The 15,669-nt window shown below is 34.4% G+C and overlaps 3 protein-coding genes across 3 annotated transcripts; 2 read left to right on the top strand and 1 right to left on the bottom strand.

Annotated features, from left to right (window-relative positions):
- Positions 1-1,680: 1,680 nt before the first annotated feature.
- Positions 1,681-4,993, top strand: LOC103486924 (uncharacterized). Its single transcript, XM_008445092.3, has 4 exons — positions 1,681-1,980; positions 2,410-3,495; positions 3,579-4,520; positions 4,609-4,993. The coding sequence occupies exons 2-4, from the start codon at positions 2,464-2,466 to the stop codon at positions 4,657-4,659; spliced, it is 2,025 nt and encodes a 674-aa protein (XP_008443314.2). The 5' UTR covers positions 1,681-1,980; positions 2,410-2,463; the 3' UTR covers positions 4,660-4,993.
- Positions 4,994-6,213: 1,220 nt separating this feature from the next.
- Positions 6,214-11,735, top strand: LOC103486944 (protein MALE DISCOVERER 2). The gene is made up of 14 exons (XM_051080558.1): positions 6,214-7,337; positions 7,493-7,950; positions 8,062-8,194; positions 8,387-8,458; positions 8,567-8,710; positions 8,821-8,964; positions 9,195-9,293; positions 9,401-9,462; positions 9,555-10,010; positions 10,109-10,299; positions 10,400-10,532; positions 10,630-10,787; positions 10,876-11,070; positions 11,182-11,735. Exons 2-14 carry the CDS (start codon positions 7,851-7,853, stop codon positions 11,440-11,442), a joined length of 2,148 nt encoding a protein of 715 aa, XP_050936515.1. The 5' UTR covers positions 6,214-7,337; positions 7,493-7,850; the 3' UTR covers positions 11,443-11,735.
- A 1,534-nt stretch (positions 11,736-13,269) lies between these two features.
- Positions 13,270-14,688, bottom strand: LOC103486954 (protein DOG1-like 1). Its single transcript, XM_008445125.3, has one exon. The coding sequence runs from the start codon at positions 14,428-14,430 to the stop codon at positions 13,555-13,557; it is 876 nt and encodes a 291-aa protein (XP_008443347.2). The 5' UTR covers positions 14,431-14,688; the 3' UTR covers positions 13,270-13,554.
- Between the last annotated feature and the right edge of the window lie 981 nt (positions 14,689-15,669).

The raw sequence follows: 15,669 nt of genomic DNA, 5'->3' as shown, positions 1-15,669 counted from the left end.
TTTCTTACGACACCCACAAAAGCTACACATAAATACAAATTTCTAAAATCTATGTTTTTATTTTTTCTTTCCATATATTTAAATAATTCATAGCTCATAAATCATAATAGAAAAGAACAAAATATATTTTATATTATTGGAATACATCCAAACATGATACATATATAACATGACATGACATTGCATTGGGTTTATTTTATATCTAATAAGTTAAGAAGGTAGATCTATGTATTAGGTTAGTGAGGATTGTGGATAATATCTTTATTGATATAACATTACTTTTTTGGATCAACTTTTAAGACAAATCTATGTAAAAGATAAGCCTAGTGTAGATAATATAATACTATCGTGGGAATGTAACGAAATTTTTGTATAGTTATGTGTTTATAATTAGTTCTTAAACTTTAAAATTTATATCAAAATTTTAACAAGTTTTAATTATGTATTTAAATACCTTTTTTCATTTTTTCATATTTTACCTTTCTTAACGTTCAGAGATTTATAAGATATAATATAAAAAAAGATAAAATACTTAATAGACAATTTTAAATGGTTATAATGATTAAATGAAGACAAATTTTATGAACAAAATATATTCAATTTGTACTTTAATTTTTATATTCATAATAATTATATATGATTAGTTTTAAATACGTAAAATAAAAAAAATTGAACATCTAACTTTAAAATTAATATAATATACATTTATATCAATTGAGTTATATTCTTGTTATATTATTATCAGTAGATTTTAGTTGGTGTTAGATTATGGTTGTATCTTTAATGATCTTTGCTCCTTCCTATTAATTAGGTGGTAATTGTTTTTGTGTCGGACTAATTTGAACGAGAGTTAAGTATTATTGCCATTACCGATGGATTCAAAATTTTAGTTAAAATTCCATTTTCCTCGTTTTATTTGTCATTGGATTCAAAAGTTTCTATCATTTGGAGGCTATAGTTTTGCTTTGTTTTTCTTTTTCAAAGTAAATGAAGAAATAAAAAGGAAGAAACTAACAATCATGGTAGATCTTCAAGTCAATTTGTTGAGAATAATAGATATGTACGTGCATGTAAAGTCAACTCACGAGCAAAGCAGTTGAGTTACCAACTCTTTCTAACTCGGAAGAAGATATGAATTTAACCACAATGGCAAATCACATAGTTATCAATTAACCCAACCAATGATTGGTGACTTCTCGTAACTTCTTGGTAGAACCATAAACAATAGCTCATATACTCACGTCAACATCAATGAAAATCGCATCAACATTATTTTCTAACAAAAGAGTACTCTAGGAGAAAAAACCCACTATTATCATCTTCAAAGAGAACAACAATTGATTGAGTAAGAGAGACTACATAAAACTTAGAAATTGTCTCTTGATCTAAAGGTTCCACCGTATTTGGAGCCCGTCGAATAAAAAACAAAAATGTAGTAGAATCACTAAACATTTGGTAATCACGTTAGTATCAAATTATTTAAACTATAGTGAGATAAATCACAAAATTATGTTTGCAAAAAAGAATAATCTCAAATATAATAAGAATTGACTCCAAAATTTTAAGTATGGTTAGAAAAAAACTTGAAATAAAAGAAAAGGCAATTATTTAATTAATATACAAATGTATAATAGATATTTATTTTCGAATGTATAAATTATGATATCCAACGGCCAAAAAGGAATAAATTGGTGGAGAGTGATGGAAGAGAAAAAGTAAAATGGACCAAACGGCCAAGAAAAGTGCACTATCAGTATCAATATCAACTCTTGTGTTCCTCCTCAACTGTATTTCTCGTGACCACAAGGCAAGCAATGAGCTTTTACGAAAAAGAAAAGTCCAAAACAGAGAGCGCGTGAAAAATTCAATTGAAACCTCCATCATCGGCGTAAAGCAACAAAGATCCATGCTCACAAATTTCCCCTAACTACACGCCATCATTTATGCACACTCTCTCTTTCTTATCTCTTCCATTTACTGGTAAAACCCATCATCATCTCTTTCTCTTTTGTTCTCTTCTTTCTTCTCTGTTAAATGTGTTAATTCTCTGTCTTTCTTTTCTTTTCATTTGTTTTTTATGCTCTGTGGAAATCGCTTCTATTTTTCTCTCTCTTTTTTTGCGTTTGTTTTCGCATTTGGATTGACTTTTAGTGGGTTCTACACCAAATTCTCATCTGGGGTTCGCTTAATTTTACGGATTTTGATGATTAATTGGTGGCTGACTAATTTTCATTTCTGAATTTCATTACTTGATTACTGATTTTTCTGGTGTCTGATCGGAGAAGGGTTAACTTAAAACCAACCCAGAACGTAGAATTGTGAACACAAGGGTTTATTCAGATTGGCTTTATTTTCCGGTCCAAAATTGGCGGTGTAAGTGACTTTTATCTACTCTCTTCTTTCTTGCAGCCTTAATTTGGTAGTTAGATTTTATTCTCGTAGTTCTTGTTTGTTGGGCACGCAATGGAGGAACGAAAACTCAATTTTAATGCTCCACTCATGTCTGTGAGGCGATTTTCCAAGGCAGCTAGTTCTATATATAAAGCGAATGAGAAGAAATCTGAAAATTCCCATTTTAGTAGACGGAGTACCTTTCCGGTTTCTAGACCACAATTCAATTTAGATCAAGTTACAGAACCAGTTGCAGTTCCTTTCTACTGGGAGCAGATTCCAGGAAGAGCCAAGAATGATAGCGGCTCGGCCTCACCTGAGGTTCAGCTGCCTCACCCGCCTGAGAGGACTTGTTCTACTCCGAGGCTTTCCTTTGGGACGGCTTTGGATGCTAACAAATATAGTTCAGAAATGGAAGCTTGTCATCAAGATGGGTGTGAATCATCTTCTTCTAATGCCATTGTTGTTAGATTAGAGTCAGCAAAAGCTAGCGGTGCGAGGAGCTTGGCATCTGAGAATGATGACGGTGACGACGACGATTTCTCTGATGCACGTGAGACATTGTCCCTCACTGGTTCATTCTCTGTTAACAATTGTAGTGTTAGTGGTATAAGTGGATACAATGGCCCCATGGTGAAACCGTCAGGAACTTTCCGAACGGATCCTCAAACTCGAGATTTCATGATGAGTCGCTTCTTGCCTGCAGCCAAGGCAATGGTTTTGGAGCCTGCTAAGTATTCCTTAAAGAAGAAACTTGTAGCAGTTGAGCAACCTAGACAAGTTAAGAAGGTTGAGAATAGGAGGATGTCTCCTATTAAACGACTTGATTCTACCTTGTTACTACAGTATGGAAAAGATGAAGTACATGGAGTAGATGAAGTAGATGAAGAAAGTGACTCTGTGGATGATGAATATGATAATTCAGGTAATATATCAGCTAGAGGTTGTGGTCTAATACCCAATCTATGCTTCAAAAACTCTTTGGGCCTTCTTAATCCTGTGCCTGGAATGAGAATCAGGACCGAGGCACCCATGTCTGTCACTAAGAAAGTTGGGGAATCAAGTAGAACACTGCACCATCCATACGGCCAAAAGACGAACAAGGTTACCGTTTAATGAATTATTTTTCTTCCCATTCACTTGCTGTGTATGCAAGCATAATTGCTGATAAATTTTACATCTTACAGCATGCTTGGGATACTACTTACAAGCAAAAATCAGAAGCTGCTGTTGGTTCACATAAGCTGTTGGAGGTGAAAGATAAGTGGACTGGTGAATCGAAACATTTTTCTTCCTCCACCGACCTGCAAATGAAAGGTAGGTCTTCTCCTTTCAGGCATTCGAGGGCCGCTTCTCCCTTCCGGAATGAAGCATCACAGTCTCCTTGTAGAAGGCAGCCATTTGTAGTTCCTAAAGAAGTTGACACTATCTCCAAATCTAAAGGTGATATTGACTTTCACGATACACCATCCATTCAAGCAAATAAAGATGGGGTTGACATGGCAAGTTTCCTGATGGAGAAGACACTCTACATAGATACTGCGAGTGTTACTGAAACAAATCCTCCATTTAATTCCGCCATTTCCGATGACGAGAAGAAATTGGAATATCCTAATGGGAAGGATGAGGCAGCATGTGAAATGAGAGTGATGGAAGAAAGTACCACTGAGGAACCTTCATTCCTAGAAATAAAATGTTTGACTATGGTTGAAGAAGGGAGGCTGGAGCGTGAAGCTGCAGAATCTAAAAGTAAAGATGCTATTGATTATTGCCCCATAGTAGGACATGGACTTTATGAAGAAGATCACACTGAATATACTAATTCGGGTACTGCTGATGAAGAAGATTACTCCAAGGCCAATTATCAGCTGGTCAAAGTTGAAGATCCAGCTATTGTCAAAGTAACTTCTTCAATATCTTCTCAACCTCCCCCTCTACCGAAGTCTCCTTCCGAGTCTTGGCTCTGGCGTACTCTGCCTTCAGTTTCGTCGAAAAAGTTACTAGCAGGATCAAATCTTGGAAACAAGTTGTATCAAAAACCGCAGAGCCCTAGAATATCAGCTAGTACCAAATGGGAAACCATTGTAAAATCTTCGAATTTGCGTCACGATCATGTTCGCTACTCTGAGGTAATGTCATGAACTCTCAAACACACTCTGTGTATCTAGTTGGCGACGGAGAAGAGATTAATCCTTTTCTTTCTTGGTTTGTTTATAGGAATTAATTCCTCGTGTTTCTCAGCACTCAACAACAGAAAATTTCAAGTAGTTCTCTGCAACACTCAGGTGGATTGATTGATTGGCTTTGTGTGAAAGTTTATACATCAGAATGGTTTTTAAATTTCTTATAGAATCTTTTTCCCCTTCCTTTCCTCTAAAAATTTTGAATAACTTGAGAGGATTTGAGCTGCCCTTTTCCTTTTATGTCTTCTGATATTTATGTGAAGACATGTACGGGTGTAGCCGAGGAAATACTCCTATTCATATTCATAGAATGAATTCTGTATAATGCAGCCTAGGAATCAATATAGTTGTGAGGTAATTGCACTGTATATTTGAAGTCATATATGTGAATGAAAGTTTGTTCATAAATTGTAGTTTAAGCCTTCTTTTTCTTTGTCACTACTGTCAAGCATCTTACAACAAAGGTATTAACTTTTAACACCAAGGAGTTTTTGTGCTTGAACTTCCACCCAGCAATATAAAATCTGAGGTTTGTCATTTGTCAACCCATGGTCCCAAGCAAGAAAATCAATGATTAATTGGATGACAGGGAAGGTTGAGATATTAAATATTTAGTAAAAGGTGAGATTGAAAGGTCTATAAAAAATTATAAAGTGCAGAGACGTGTAGGCTTTGGATAGATACATAAAGGACTCCAAGACTAAAAAAATTGCTAATTTTGAATCTTTGTGTGCTTGATTAGAGCACTTAGTTTTGCTTTATAAAACTTACTTGAATTTGTCACATCGTTGAATTGTATTGTCTTTTTCACATCTTCAAGGCCGTGGATTTATATTGAGGAAATCAATAAATTAGAAATAGTAAGTCATTAATTGATAGAGCAAAAATTTGACTACTATTTTGTATTAGTCTATTTCTAAATTCATGTTCTAATTGGCAACTTTTCCACCAACCAATCTAACTCTCGTTAGTGCGTTGTTGAATTACTAATTTTGATTTTTATACCCTCTCAAGTATTTTTAAAATGTCAATATAAACAAAATATTTACAAAAACATAATAAATATTTTAGATTTCATCGATTTATAAAAATATTTTTAATAGCTTTATCATTTTTCAAAAAATATGAACAATGTCGAACAAGTTTATATAAATATGTTGATTAGAAATTTAAGTTGTGTTTGACATTTTATTTATATTTTGAGATTTACCAAATAAATATGTGTTAGATAAATAGTTTGAACTATGTTTGGATTGTGTAATCTAATACTTTTTTTTTTTACCTTTTGAATTATGATAAAATGGAAAAAGAAAACATTAACTAATATAGTATTATATTAGTTATGTTGTAAACTCTTACTTTTATTAAATTATGATATTATGAATAATAATTATAACATAAAACAAGTTAATTTTTTAAAGAAAAACTGTGTAAATATAATAATTGGATATTATGATTTATAAATATTGTTATAAAAAAAAATTAGTCGTGGAATTCACTCTTTAATCTCCGACTGTAAACATTTCCGAAATGAAAGATAACTTTGGGTTTGATTAGATTCCTTGTTATCAAATTTATATATTGAATCAAATTCCCTTACCAAACAAATACAATCCCAAAACATCTTGTTTAGAACAAGCTCTGTAAAAACAACTCGAGGAAAAATACCAACGCATATTAAGAAGGGAAGAAAAGGAACATTGGAAGATGGATCATGTTAAACAAAACCACGAGATAAGATTTTGAGGACATTTCTGAATTATGAAAAAAGGTGTAGTTTTTGACAGTTGAGAGAGAAGGGAAGTTTTGCTCTGTTTTTCTGTTTGATTGAAAATGAAGAAGGAGAGGAAATGGGAAGTTTGAGGTGGCAAAATCGAAGCTCCTAGATAATCTATCGAGGGAATATAGTAAAGTTTTTGCTGTGAAATAAATGGAAAACAAAAAATGAATAAAAACAGAGAGAGAGAGAGAGAGAGAGGTAGGCACGAAAAGAAGGGAAGAAGAAGAAGAAGGGGGGGAGAGAAGTGAAGGCTTGGTCAACGGAACGGAATTAAAAAAAGAATAAGAAGATGAAAGCGCGTCCTTTTACGACGGAAATGGAGACCCTCTAAACCACTAATCATCGATTTCCACTCTCTCTCTCTCTCCCTGTCTCTGTGCCGCCGAATGGACAGTTTGAAACGGATAGTGTTTTCCAACTCTCTCAACGGTTTAACCACGCCCACATCCAAGAACATCTAATTATTAATTATATATTATTATTCACTAATTTTGATGATTTTTTTTTTTTACGAAAAAAAATCCCATCCCGGCTTGGTGCAAAGCAGAGGGATTGGAGAAAGAGAAAGGGAAAACAAGAAGCTGGTAAGGAGAGAGAAAATTAGAGAGAGAGAAAAACAGAGAGACGGAGACAGAGGCAGAGACCTGGTTGAGACCCAGAAGATGGTCGAAGAGAAACTGCTCTGAGATCATCCTCAAGGGGCAGTAATTGAAAAGAAAATTTCAAACAAACAAAATCTTTCTTTCTTCTTTATCTTTTTATCCCATTTTTTCTTTTTCTTTGCTGCCTTTCGTCTCAACATCTTTTTCCTTTTTGTTTCTAATCGACCCACCCACCGACGTTCTTCTTCCTTACAAAGATTCTTACCAAATTTTCTTTGTGGGGTTCTCTAATTTTACATTTTCAGACAATCCTTGTAATTTTTTTTTACATCTCTATCAACATCCCAAACGGAGATTCTTCTGCACTTTTTCCTTCCCACGGTATTTACTTTTTTCTCTCATTGCCTTTCTTTTTTCTTTGCTTGCTTGATGATGAGGGTATTCTTTCATTCTGAAATTTTTGTTATGATCCATTGTTCTGCTGATATCATTTTGTGAAATGTCTAACGTTTGAGTTTGTATTGGATGATTTTCAGGGATTCTGTGGATTCAGCCTTGTTGAGCTGGGTAATGAGCTTCTTGCCGGAAAAGGGTTTGTGAAACCGATTTGAGAAACCAAAGATGAGGGACCCTTATACGGTTGCTGGTCGCGGCAGCCCTTGTGATTTCAAATGAAATTGTAACATAGGTCTTTTCTTAGTTTAGCCCAATTTACCCATACCAAGTTTTTCCTTTTTTTTTTTTTTTTTTTTTTTTTTTTTGTTTTGATCAATACTCGACTCCGGTTTCAAGTGCTTTCGTCGGGATAGTTTGCATAGAAAACCTGGCGATTTTGTGTAGTCTATTGCATAGCTCTGCGGCTATTGAACTCTGCTGCATTGTGATCACCAAGAAATGGGGGATGGATGGATCCCACGAGCATTTCGGTTTTCAACTTTCTTGGCTTTGATTGTTGTTTCCGGTATTGAAGTTTGTTTCTCACTTAATGATGAAGGTAAATCTTGGTTGTTTGTGTCTCTTTTCTTTGTTTTTCCTTCCCCATCAAATGGAGATTGAATTCATATTTTGTTGCCGGCCTCGTGGGGTTCCATTGTTGGGAATGTAGGATTGGCGCTATTAGCATTCCGGGCTCAAGTAACTTCTGATCCTCATGCTGCTTTTGATGATTGGAACCCGAATGAGAATGATCCTTGCAGATGGGCTCGTGTTCATTGCGTCAATGGCGAAGTGCACAAGCTGTATGCTCTCCAATACCATCTTCTTATAGTAGATGTATCACGTTAAAATAACCAACGAATCATAATATTCATGGTGCTGAGCTTGAATAGTCCTGTAAATAAAAAATCTTGTAGACTAGACATACCTTAGACAAGTTCCTTTTGTTCCATGTGATAATGAAAATTTTGATGTTCCATTTCTATATGTTTTAGGGATCTGAGTGGTCTTATGTTAAAAGGAACTTTGGCACCAGAACTTGGGAGACTTATTCATTTACAATCGCTGTAAGCTTTTTCGTCTAACAAATGAAGTTAGTTTCTTAGATTATTTTGATATTATGGATCCTTACTTAAAATGTTTCCTTTTTTTAATCCTTCTTTATGCATTGACAGTATTCTCTATAAGAATTGTTTCTTTGGCACCATTCCTCGTGAAATTGAAGGACTAACACAGTTGAAGTTGTTGGATTTGAGGGAAAATAACTTAAGTGGAACAATTCCTACAGAAATAAGCAGGATTATTAATCTAAAGTACTTGTAAGTTTTAACTTCAACAAATCATTTTTGTGTCTAGATTTCTTCCAACACTTTATTGGCATTGGCAAAGAAAAGTTTGATTCTAAGTTTTTTTCTGTTAACAATCTCAGGTTGCTTTGTGACAATGAATTTGAGGGCAGTGTCCCATTAGAGCTTCAGAATCTCAGCTCTCTCTACGAATTACAGTTTGATGATGACCTCGTATTTCTATGGGATGCTGAAGTTGGCAGTGTATATAGAAACCTTGGTCACTGGTATGAGCTTTCTGTCGGTATATTTTCCCTTCAAATTACTTTTCTTTGTACTTACCTAATGTAAGTAGCATTTCAAATCCAAAGATATTCAATCTAAAGTTGAGTTTTATCTAGTTCAGTGTAGTTGATGCCAATATGATGATCAATGTCTGAATGTTTTCTGCAATGTTCTACTTGTCATCGATAGTGTTTGATGTATTAACACTTTATCTGCTCCTTTAATGGGGTAGCATCTGGCAGAGAAATCCCATTTATATGAAAAGTTCAGATGCATCTGCAAGTGAAGATAATTCATTTGTTCGATACTTAAGCACCTTGCCAAATCCGCTGTATGTATTGGAATGTGATTCATCTTTTAATTGTCTTCTGTCCCAAGCATTGTTATAGCGAAGATGTTTCTTGTTTGATTGTTGAAATTGCTTGCTTCTTCTTCAAGGCTCAAGCATGGGAAGGACTCTCAGCCTGACCATAAGGAAAGTAATGATGATTATCTACCTAGTAAGTACTGAACGTTGAAAACTTCCATTCATGAACTTTGGAAATGACTCTTTATAAGATATATGGAATTATACTGTCTTGTATTTGAACAGGTTCTGTTCTAGAAGAAGTGGACGAAAGTGCACAGAATATTGCCAATACTCATCGGCGTAAGCTTCTTGATGAATCGAGCAACCTTGCGGCTGCACCTGTTAGCAGTTCATTGCCCTCTTCAGATTCAGTCAATACCGTTACAAGTTCCAGAAGTAGTGGCACTTTTCCAGCTGTACCAAAGAAACATAAACAGGGAACTACGCCTACACCAGCCCCTCCTCTTTCCCATCCCCAAGCACGAAATACTTCGTCCTCCTCAGATCCACTGACAACTCAACAAAATCAAACTGATGATTCTAGAAATTTCTGGAAGTATGTTATCATAATTGGAGGTGTATCTTTATCAGTTATTTTGGCTACAATAATCTTCTGTATGTGCCGAAGCCGAGGAGTGACAACCATTGGTCCTTGGAAGACTGGATTGAGCGGGCAGTTGCAGAAAGCATTCATAACAGGTTTTTTTTTTTTTTTTTTTTTTTTAAGAAATGAATCGACTTCATTGTGTACTGTTTTGATGATTGGGGGCTTATTTGTGTTTGTTTTTCTTACTTAGGGGCACCCAAATTAAATCGACCAGAATTGGAAGTAGCCTGTGAGGATTTCAGCAATATCATCGACACTTTTGATTGTTGTACCATCTACAAAGGAACACTATCAAGTGGAGTAGAAATTGCTGTTGCCTCCGTCTCAGTTACTTCCTCTAAAGATTGGTCAAAGAGTTCAGAGCAAACCTATAGGAAGAAGGTTTTCCTTTTCTTTTAATTGTTTTTCCTTCACACTCTTGTTCCCTTTGTAGAACTCAAAGATTCAACTTCATCATTAACACCATCAATAACTTGTGCAGATTGATACGTTATCGCGAATCAACCACAAGAATTTTGTTAATCTTCTTGGCTATTGTGAGGAGGAAGAACCCTTTACTAGGATGATGGTGTTCGAGTATGCACCAAACGGAACTCTTTTCGAGCACCTACATGGTAATTTTTCTGAGGCAACAATGGGATGCAAATTTTATTCAAGTATTTTGAGGCTCTACTTTCTGTGGTTAACCCAAATGTTGTTCTTTGTGTTCAGTTAAAGAAGTTGAACATCTTGACTGGGGGGCAAGGATGAGGATAATTATGGGAACAGCATATTGCCTTCAGTATATGCATCATGATCTAAATCCCCCAGTGGCACATACTAATCTAACGTCAACATCTATTTATCTAACTGATGATTACGCTGCGAAGGTATTCCACATATAAATCTCCATTTTGTTACTTTGGTTACAGTTTGTAACAGTCTTTCTTATCATCATCACTTCCCATGCTTTTTCAGATTGCAGAGATAATTTTCTTATCAAATGGGATATCGAAATATAGGAACGGCAGCAACCATGATAATACTGAGCACTCTGAGTTGCCACCCCTCGCCGACCCAGAATCAAATGTGTACAGTTTCGGAGTACTGTTGCTTGAAATCATCTCAGGAAAGCTCCCATACTCAGAAGAACAAGGGCCTCTTGTGAACTGGGTAGGTTCAGAATAATAGTCCAAACCTCAAGAACTAAAACAAACAAATATAGATTTGGTCAAATGGATATTTCTGTTACATAATCTGGTTTTATGTTATGAACATCTGCAGGCTGCAGAGTTTCTAAATGACAAGAGGAGTATTAGCTACATGATTGATCAAAGTCTGAAATCATTCAAAAACAATGAACTGGATGTAATCTGTGAAGTGATCCAAGATTGTATCAAATCAGATCCAAGAATGAGACCAACGATGAAAGACATAACTCCAAAACTAAGGGAAGTGATCGGTTTATCGCCGGACCAATCGGTCCCAAGACTGTCTCCTCTTTGGTGGGCTGAACTGGAGATCTTATCTGTGGAGGCTACTTGAACAACAACAGCAACTACAACACTTGTGTCTCCTTCTGTCTCCATTGTTGCCAAGTATAGTATGTTTTTTTTTTCTTCTGTGTTAATATCTAAAACCAAACATAGCCTCTTTCAAACTCTGGCTCCTCCCCTGCTCTTCATTTGCTTTGCTCTCAGTCTCTACAACACATGGCATTTGGAAAGTGGAACCCTTTTCTTGTTCTTTTTCTTTTTTTTCTTTTTCCTCCTTTTTTTCTTGGTTTTTTCATGTAAGCAAGCCCTCACAATTCATTTGATTCAGATTCTTTTCCACAATTTCTTTCTAGCATATGCTGATATTGCAATAAGGGTGTGGTTTTGGAGTTTGTGAAGTAGGGGGGGGGTGCTGTTCTTTTCTTTTTCTTTTTCTTTTTTTTTTTTCTTTTTTTTTTTTTTTGTTACATACTTGGTTGTGTAATCTCTATTTATCAAAGTTTGGGATGTAAAATTTCTAATACACAAAGTGCATCTCAAATGGAGTGAAATAATACATAAATTTGTTTAAAAAAAAAATCCCCCCCTTTTACTAGATTTATTTAGATAAACCCCCCAAATTTTGCTGCTTATACCCATCTCCTTTTGTATTGTAACAATTTGTTTTAGCTCGTTCCTCTTTTCCAGTTATGTACATTCCTTTTTCTTTTTTTCTTTTTCTTTTTCAGCAATGCATTTTCACCTCACCATTTCACAATTCCTAAACTCTCTGCTTTCGGTTACTGTTCATTTCTCTATTTCCCACAATTGGTTTTTGCCATTTTCTAACATTCTATGGCCTTTATATAAACCAATTTTCGTTAACAAACATAAACTTTTAGGTTGAATCTACTTATAGTCTCTGAGTTTTTAAGTTTGTATCAATTTGTTTGTTAATTTTAAAACGAGGGTAATAGATCTATCAATTTCTCGGTCTCTTTTTTTTATCTAATAGGTTACTGAATTTCAAAATATGTTTAATATGTCCTTCTCCTTCGTCCTTTCAAGTTTCTTACATCTTCACAAGTTTACTATACAAAAATTGAAAGCTTGGAATTGATACGTAAATCAAGAAATCTATTAGAAACAAAATTTAAAGTCTAAAGATTTATTAAATAATCTTAAAGTTTATAGATTTGTTAAATAATCTTAAAGTTTATGGGTTTTTTATATAAATTTAAAAGTTAGAATTCAATCTTTTCACTCACAAATTTATATATATAAAAAAGTATACATAGTTGATAGTTCTTGTGGTTCTTAATTTGTAAGCTTTTAACATGAAAAGTATCATACAAATTAAGTGAAAGGTAGTCATTTAGTTCCTAGTCAATTTATCCATGTATAGAGATAAGAAATTCTGTAAAATTTTAACAATATTTTAAAATATAGAAGTTAAATTAAAAGTAGTTGAAAGTTAGATGAAACAAAATAAAAAGTTTATATATCCAGAATTGAAAGTTAGTATTATTTCTTCACTTTACCTATTGTCCTAAACAAAAAAAATTTATGGTTAGATTTATTGAGATGAGCCAAGATGAAGATTGTATTCTATAGAGATAGAAAGTCCAATTGGCCGATCACAAAGATAGAGGTTCGACATGACAAACAAAGGCCAATGAGATTCTAATTCAAATTGTAATAACTACTTATAGGTGAGTGGATTAGTCCAAACTATGAAGAACCACCTCTATATTATATTACATTTTAATTTGTATAGTAAGATTCTATACCTCTGTATAGAAATTGGATAAAAGCCTACAAAATAGAAATCAGATAGAAGTCTATTAGTATTTTTGAGTATGTAATATTCCAAGCTACACTCTTTTTTATAGAAGAATATAATAATAAAAATATGAAATTTTGTGCTTTTATCTTTTTCGATAGAGAACATTGCCACTAAAAATGAGGAATGATTATGAGAGTATAGTCTGGTAGCGACTAATTAGCATATTTAATAGATTAAGAAACAAGAAAACAACATATTCTTACTCGTAGTCTAGAAATTAAAAAATAAAAATAAAAAAGCAGAAAGAGATAGAGAGAGAGTTAGATGGGGTGATTGTGATGATGATGATATAGTTTAGGAGTTGGGGTATTATTTATTATTGATATATGTTGTATTCTAATGAGAGATCGAGCGATAAGATCTGATTCTGCGTTGCTTCTCATCTCTACGTTTCCCCCATTGATGTAAAGAAAGCTGAAGCTTCTTACTGGCAACCAAAAACTGAAGTGCTTGCGTTGGCTTAAAAATCTCCAACACTAATTCCTTCATCGTATTCAACCTCAACTTATCCGCTTTCCCAATCACTTCTCCCATAACTTTCTCATGTTCCTTCAATGCCATCTCCGCCTCTTCATTATTCATCACCACCTTATCCCCGCAATCCCCTTTCGCCACTATCACCGCAATCGGATCATCCGCCAACTCCTCCTGCCAGCTCGCCAATTCATCCGTCAGTTTCTGCTCCGCTTTTATTGTTCTCATGTGTAGCCCATTCACACGTGTCATCTGACTAGGAGACAGTTCCCCTATACCAATAAAACTATTACTATTTTTATTATCACCATCATTAGTTAAGGGTTCAGTACTACAGGAAGTGAGTGCGTAGGTTAAGCGAATGAAAATGGAGGGTCGGCAACCGGCCATCCAGAGGAGGGACTTTTCTAAGGAAGTGCACCATGTTGGTGCAAAAAGAGGGGAAGGGTATTCTTGAGCTAAGAGGTTGCGTTTGGAGATGTAGTGATCGAAATGAGAGATGCAATTGCGAATGACAGTACTGGTGGTGTCGTTTGTTTCTTGGCTGTTGTTGTTTGTTGGTTGGTGAAGGGATTCGAGGAGGTGGGTTAAGTCTTCGCGTTGAAGTTGCATCCATTCTTCGAAGCAGCGGCGGCAACGTTCTTCGTGAGTAGTCGACAAACCACTTTCTTCTTCTTGTTGTTGCTTCTTCTTGGTGGTGGTGGTGCTGCTACTGCTACACATATCATCCGTTGCCATGGAATCGGATGTGATAAAGGATGAGGGATGAGGGATGATGTTTCTGCTTTTTCTTACAAATGCTTTCCTGTATTTATGCTGTCTCTCAACTTCCAACACAACCCTACCTTCCACAATGGTCTGCTGCCACCTGTCTTTACTATTTTTTCTTTTTCCATTTTTGTCCTTTCTGCGTCCCTCTTTTTCTTTACTTTTTGTTTTAAGTTTCCCAATTACAATTCATCTTCAACTTGTCACTGTACACTCAAAATACTTTGAAGTAAATTTAAATAAAAATTTAACCAAATAAATAAAAACTACATGTACATAAAAGGTTATTTTTGCAAAACATTTACATTGTATATGGCAATTTTGAAAACAAACAAAAAAAAAAAAAAACTACAGACACATAATGATAAATATCAAAAATATCCTTAGTCAGCACGAGATTAATCGATCACACACACGTATTATTCTTCCTCTAAACAATCATGATACGCAATTGTATAAGGAATGTGTGTAGGAAAATGATACACAATCGTGTAATTCTTTTTTAACGATGGGAAAAAAGACTTCAAATCTAACTGATCGTGTTGATGAGCCTAAACAATTAGGTTGACTATGGTAAAACGATTGTTTAGATCATATCTACATGATCATGCAATTCTTTTTAAACAATGGAAAAATGGTTTCAAATCTAAACGATTGTACCGACCATGCTAAACGATCGTTTAGATCATATCAAAATGATATTTAATCGATTTTGATATTTTGAAAGAAGAGTTGTAAGAAGGAAAGAGAAAGATGAAGAAAGAAAAAAAAGAAAGAAAAAAGCAAAAGAAGATGAATAAAAGTAAGAAAGAAAATCTGTAAGAGAAGAATATCAAGGACAAACCTAGAATTTATGAAAAAAGCTTGTCGGTTTCATGAGATTTTTTATTTTGTTACCCCGAGTCATAAATATTTGGATGTTTTGTTGTATTTATGAAAATCAACCATTTATTAAACTTAACCAACTAAAGAAGAGTTTTCGAGATATATATATATATATCCTTTGTTGTTTGTTTCTTGTTGTAGTCTTCCTTAATCGAAGAATTCCTTGATTTATGAAAAAGAATTCCATATTTCAAATGGTGTATTTAATATTGTTTATCAAAAAATTATGAGTCTGATACGTTATTTTGGTTTTTATCGTTAGGTTTTTGCTAACTCTCTTACAAGATGTCGAAATGACTTCCAATATTTTGATACCTATTCTCT

This window comes from Cucumis melo, chromosome 12, assembly GCF_025177605.1.
Source record: "Cucumis melo cultivar AY chromosome 12, USDA_Cmelo_AY_1.0, whole genome shotgun sequence".
NCBI classification, from domain to species: Eukaryota; Viridiplantae; Streptophyta; class Magnoliopsida; order Cucurbitales; family Cucurbitaceae; genus Cucumis; species Cucumis melo.
Note: the sequence above shows the minus strand (reverse complement) of the source record. Positions and strands in the feature narration are given on the sequence as shown.

Coding starts and splice junctions, on each gene's coding strand:
- LOC103486924 (XM_008445092.3), top strand. CDS start 2,464: ATGGAGGAACGAAAACTCAATTTTAATGCTCCACTCATGTCTGTGAGG. Junction 3,496..3,578: donor ACGGCCAAAAGACGAACAAG/GTTACCGTTTAA, acceptor TACATCTTACAG/CATGCTTGGGATACTACTTA. Junction 4,521..4,608: donor ATCATGTTCGCTACTCTGAG/GTAATGTCATGA, acceptor GTTTGTTTATAG/GAATTAATTCCTCGTGTTTC.
- LOC103486944 (XM_051080558.1), top strand. CDS start 7,851: ATGGGGGATGGATGGATCCCACGAGCATTTCGGTTTTCAACTTTCTTG. Junction 8,459..8,566: donor CTTATTCATTTACAATCGCT/GTAAGCTTTTTC, acceptor ATGCATTGACAG/TATTCTCTATAAGAATTGTT. Junction 10,300..10,399: donor AGCAAACCTATAGGAAGAAG/GTTTTCCTTTTC, acceptor TAACTTGTGCAG/ATTGATACGTTATCGCGAAT.
- LOC103486954 (XM_008445125.3), bottom strand. CDS start 14,430: ATGGCAACGGATGATATGTGTAGCAGTAGCAGCACCACCACCACCAAG.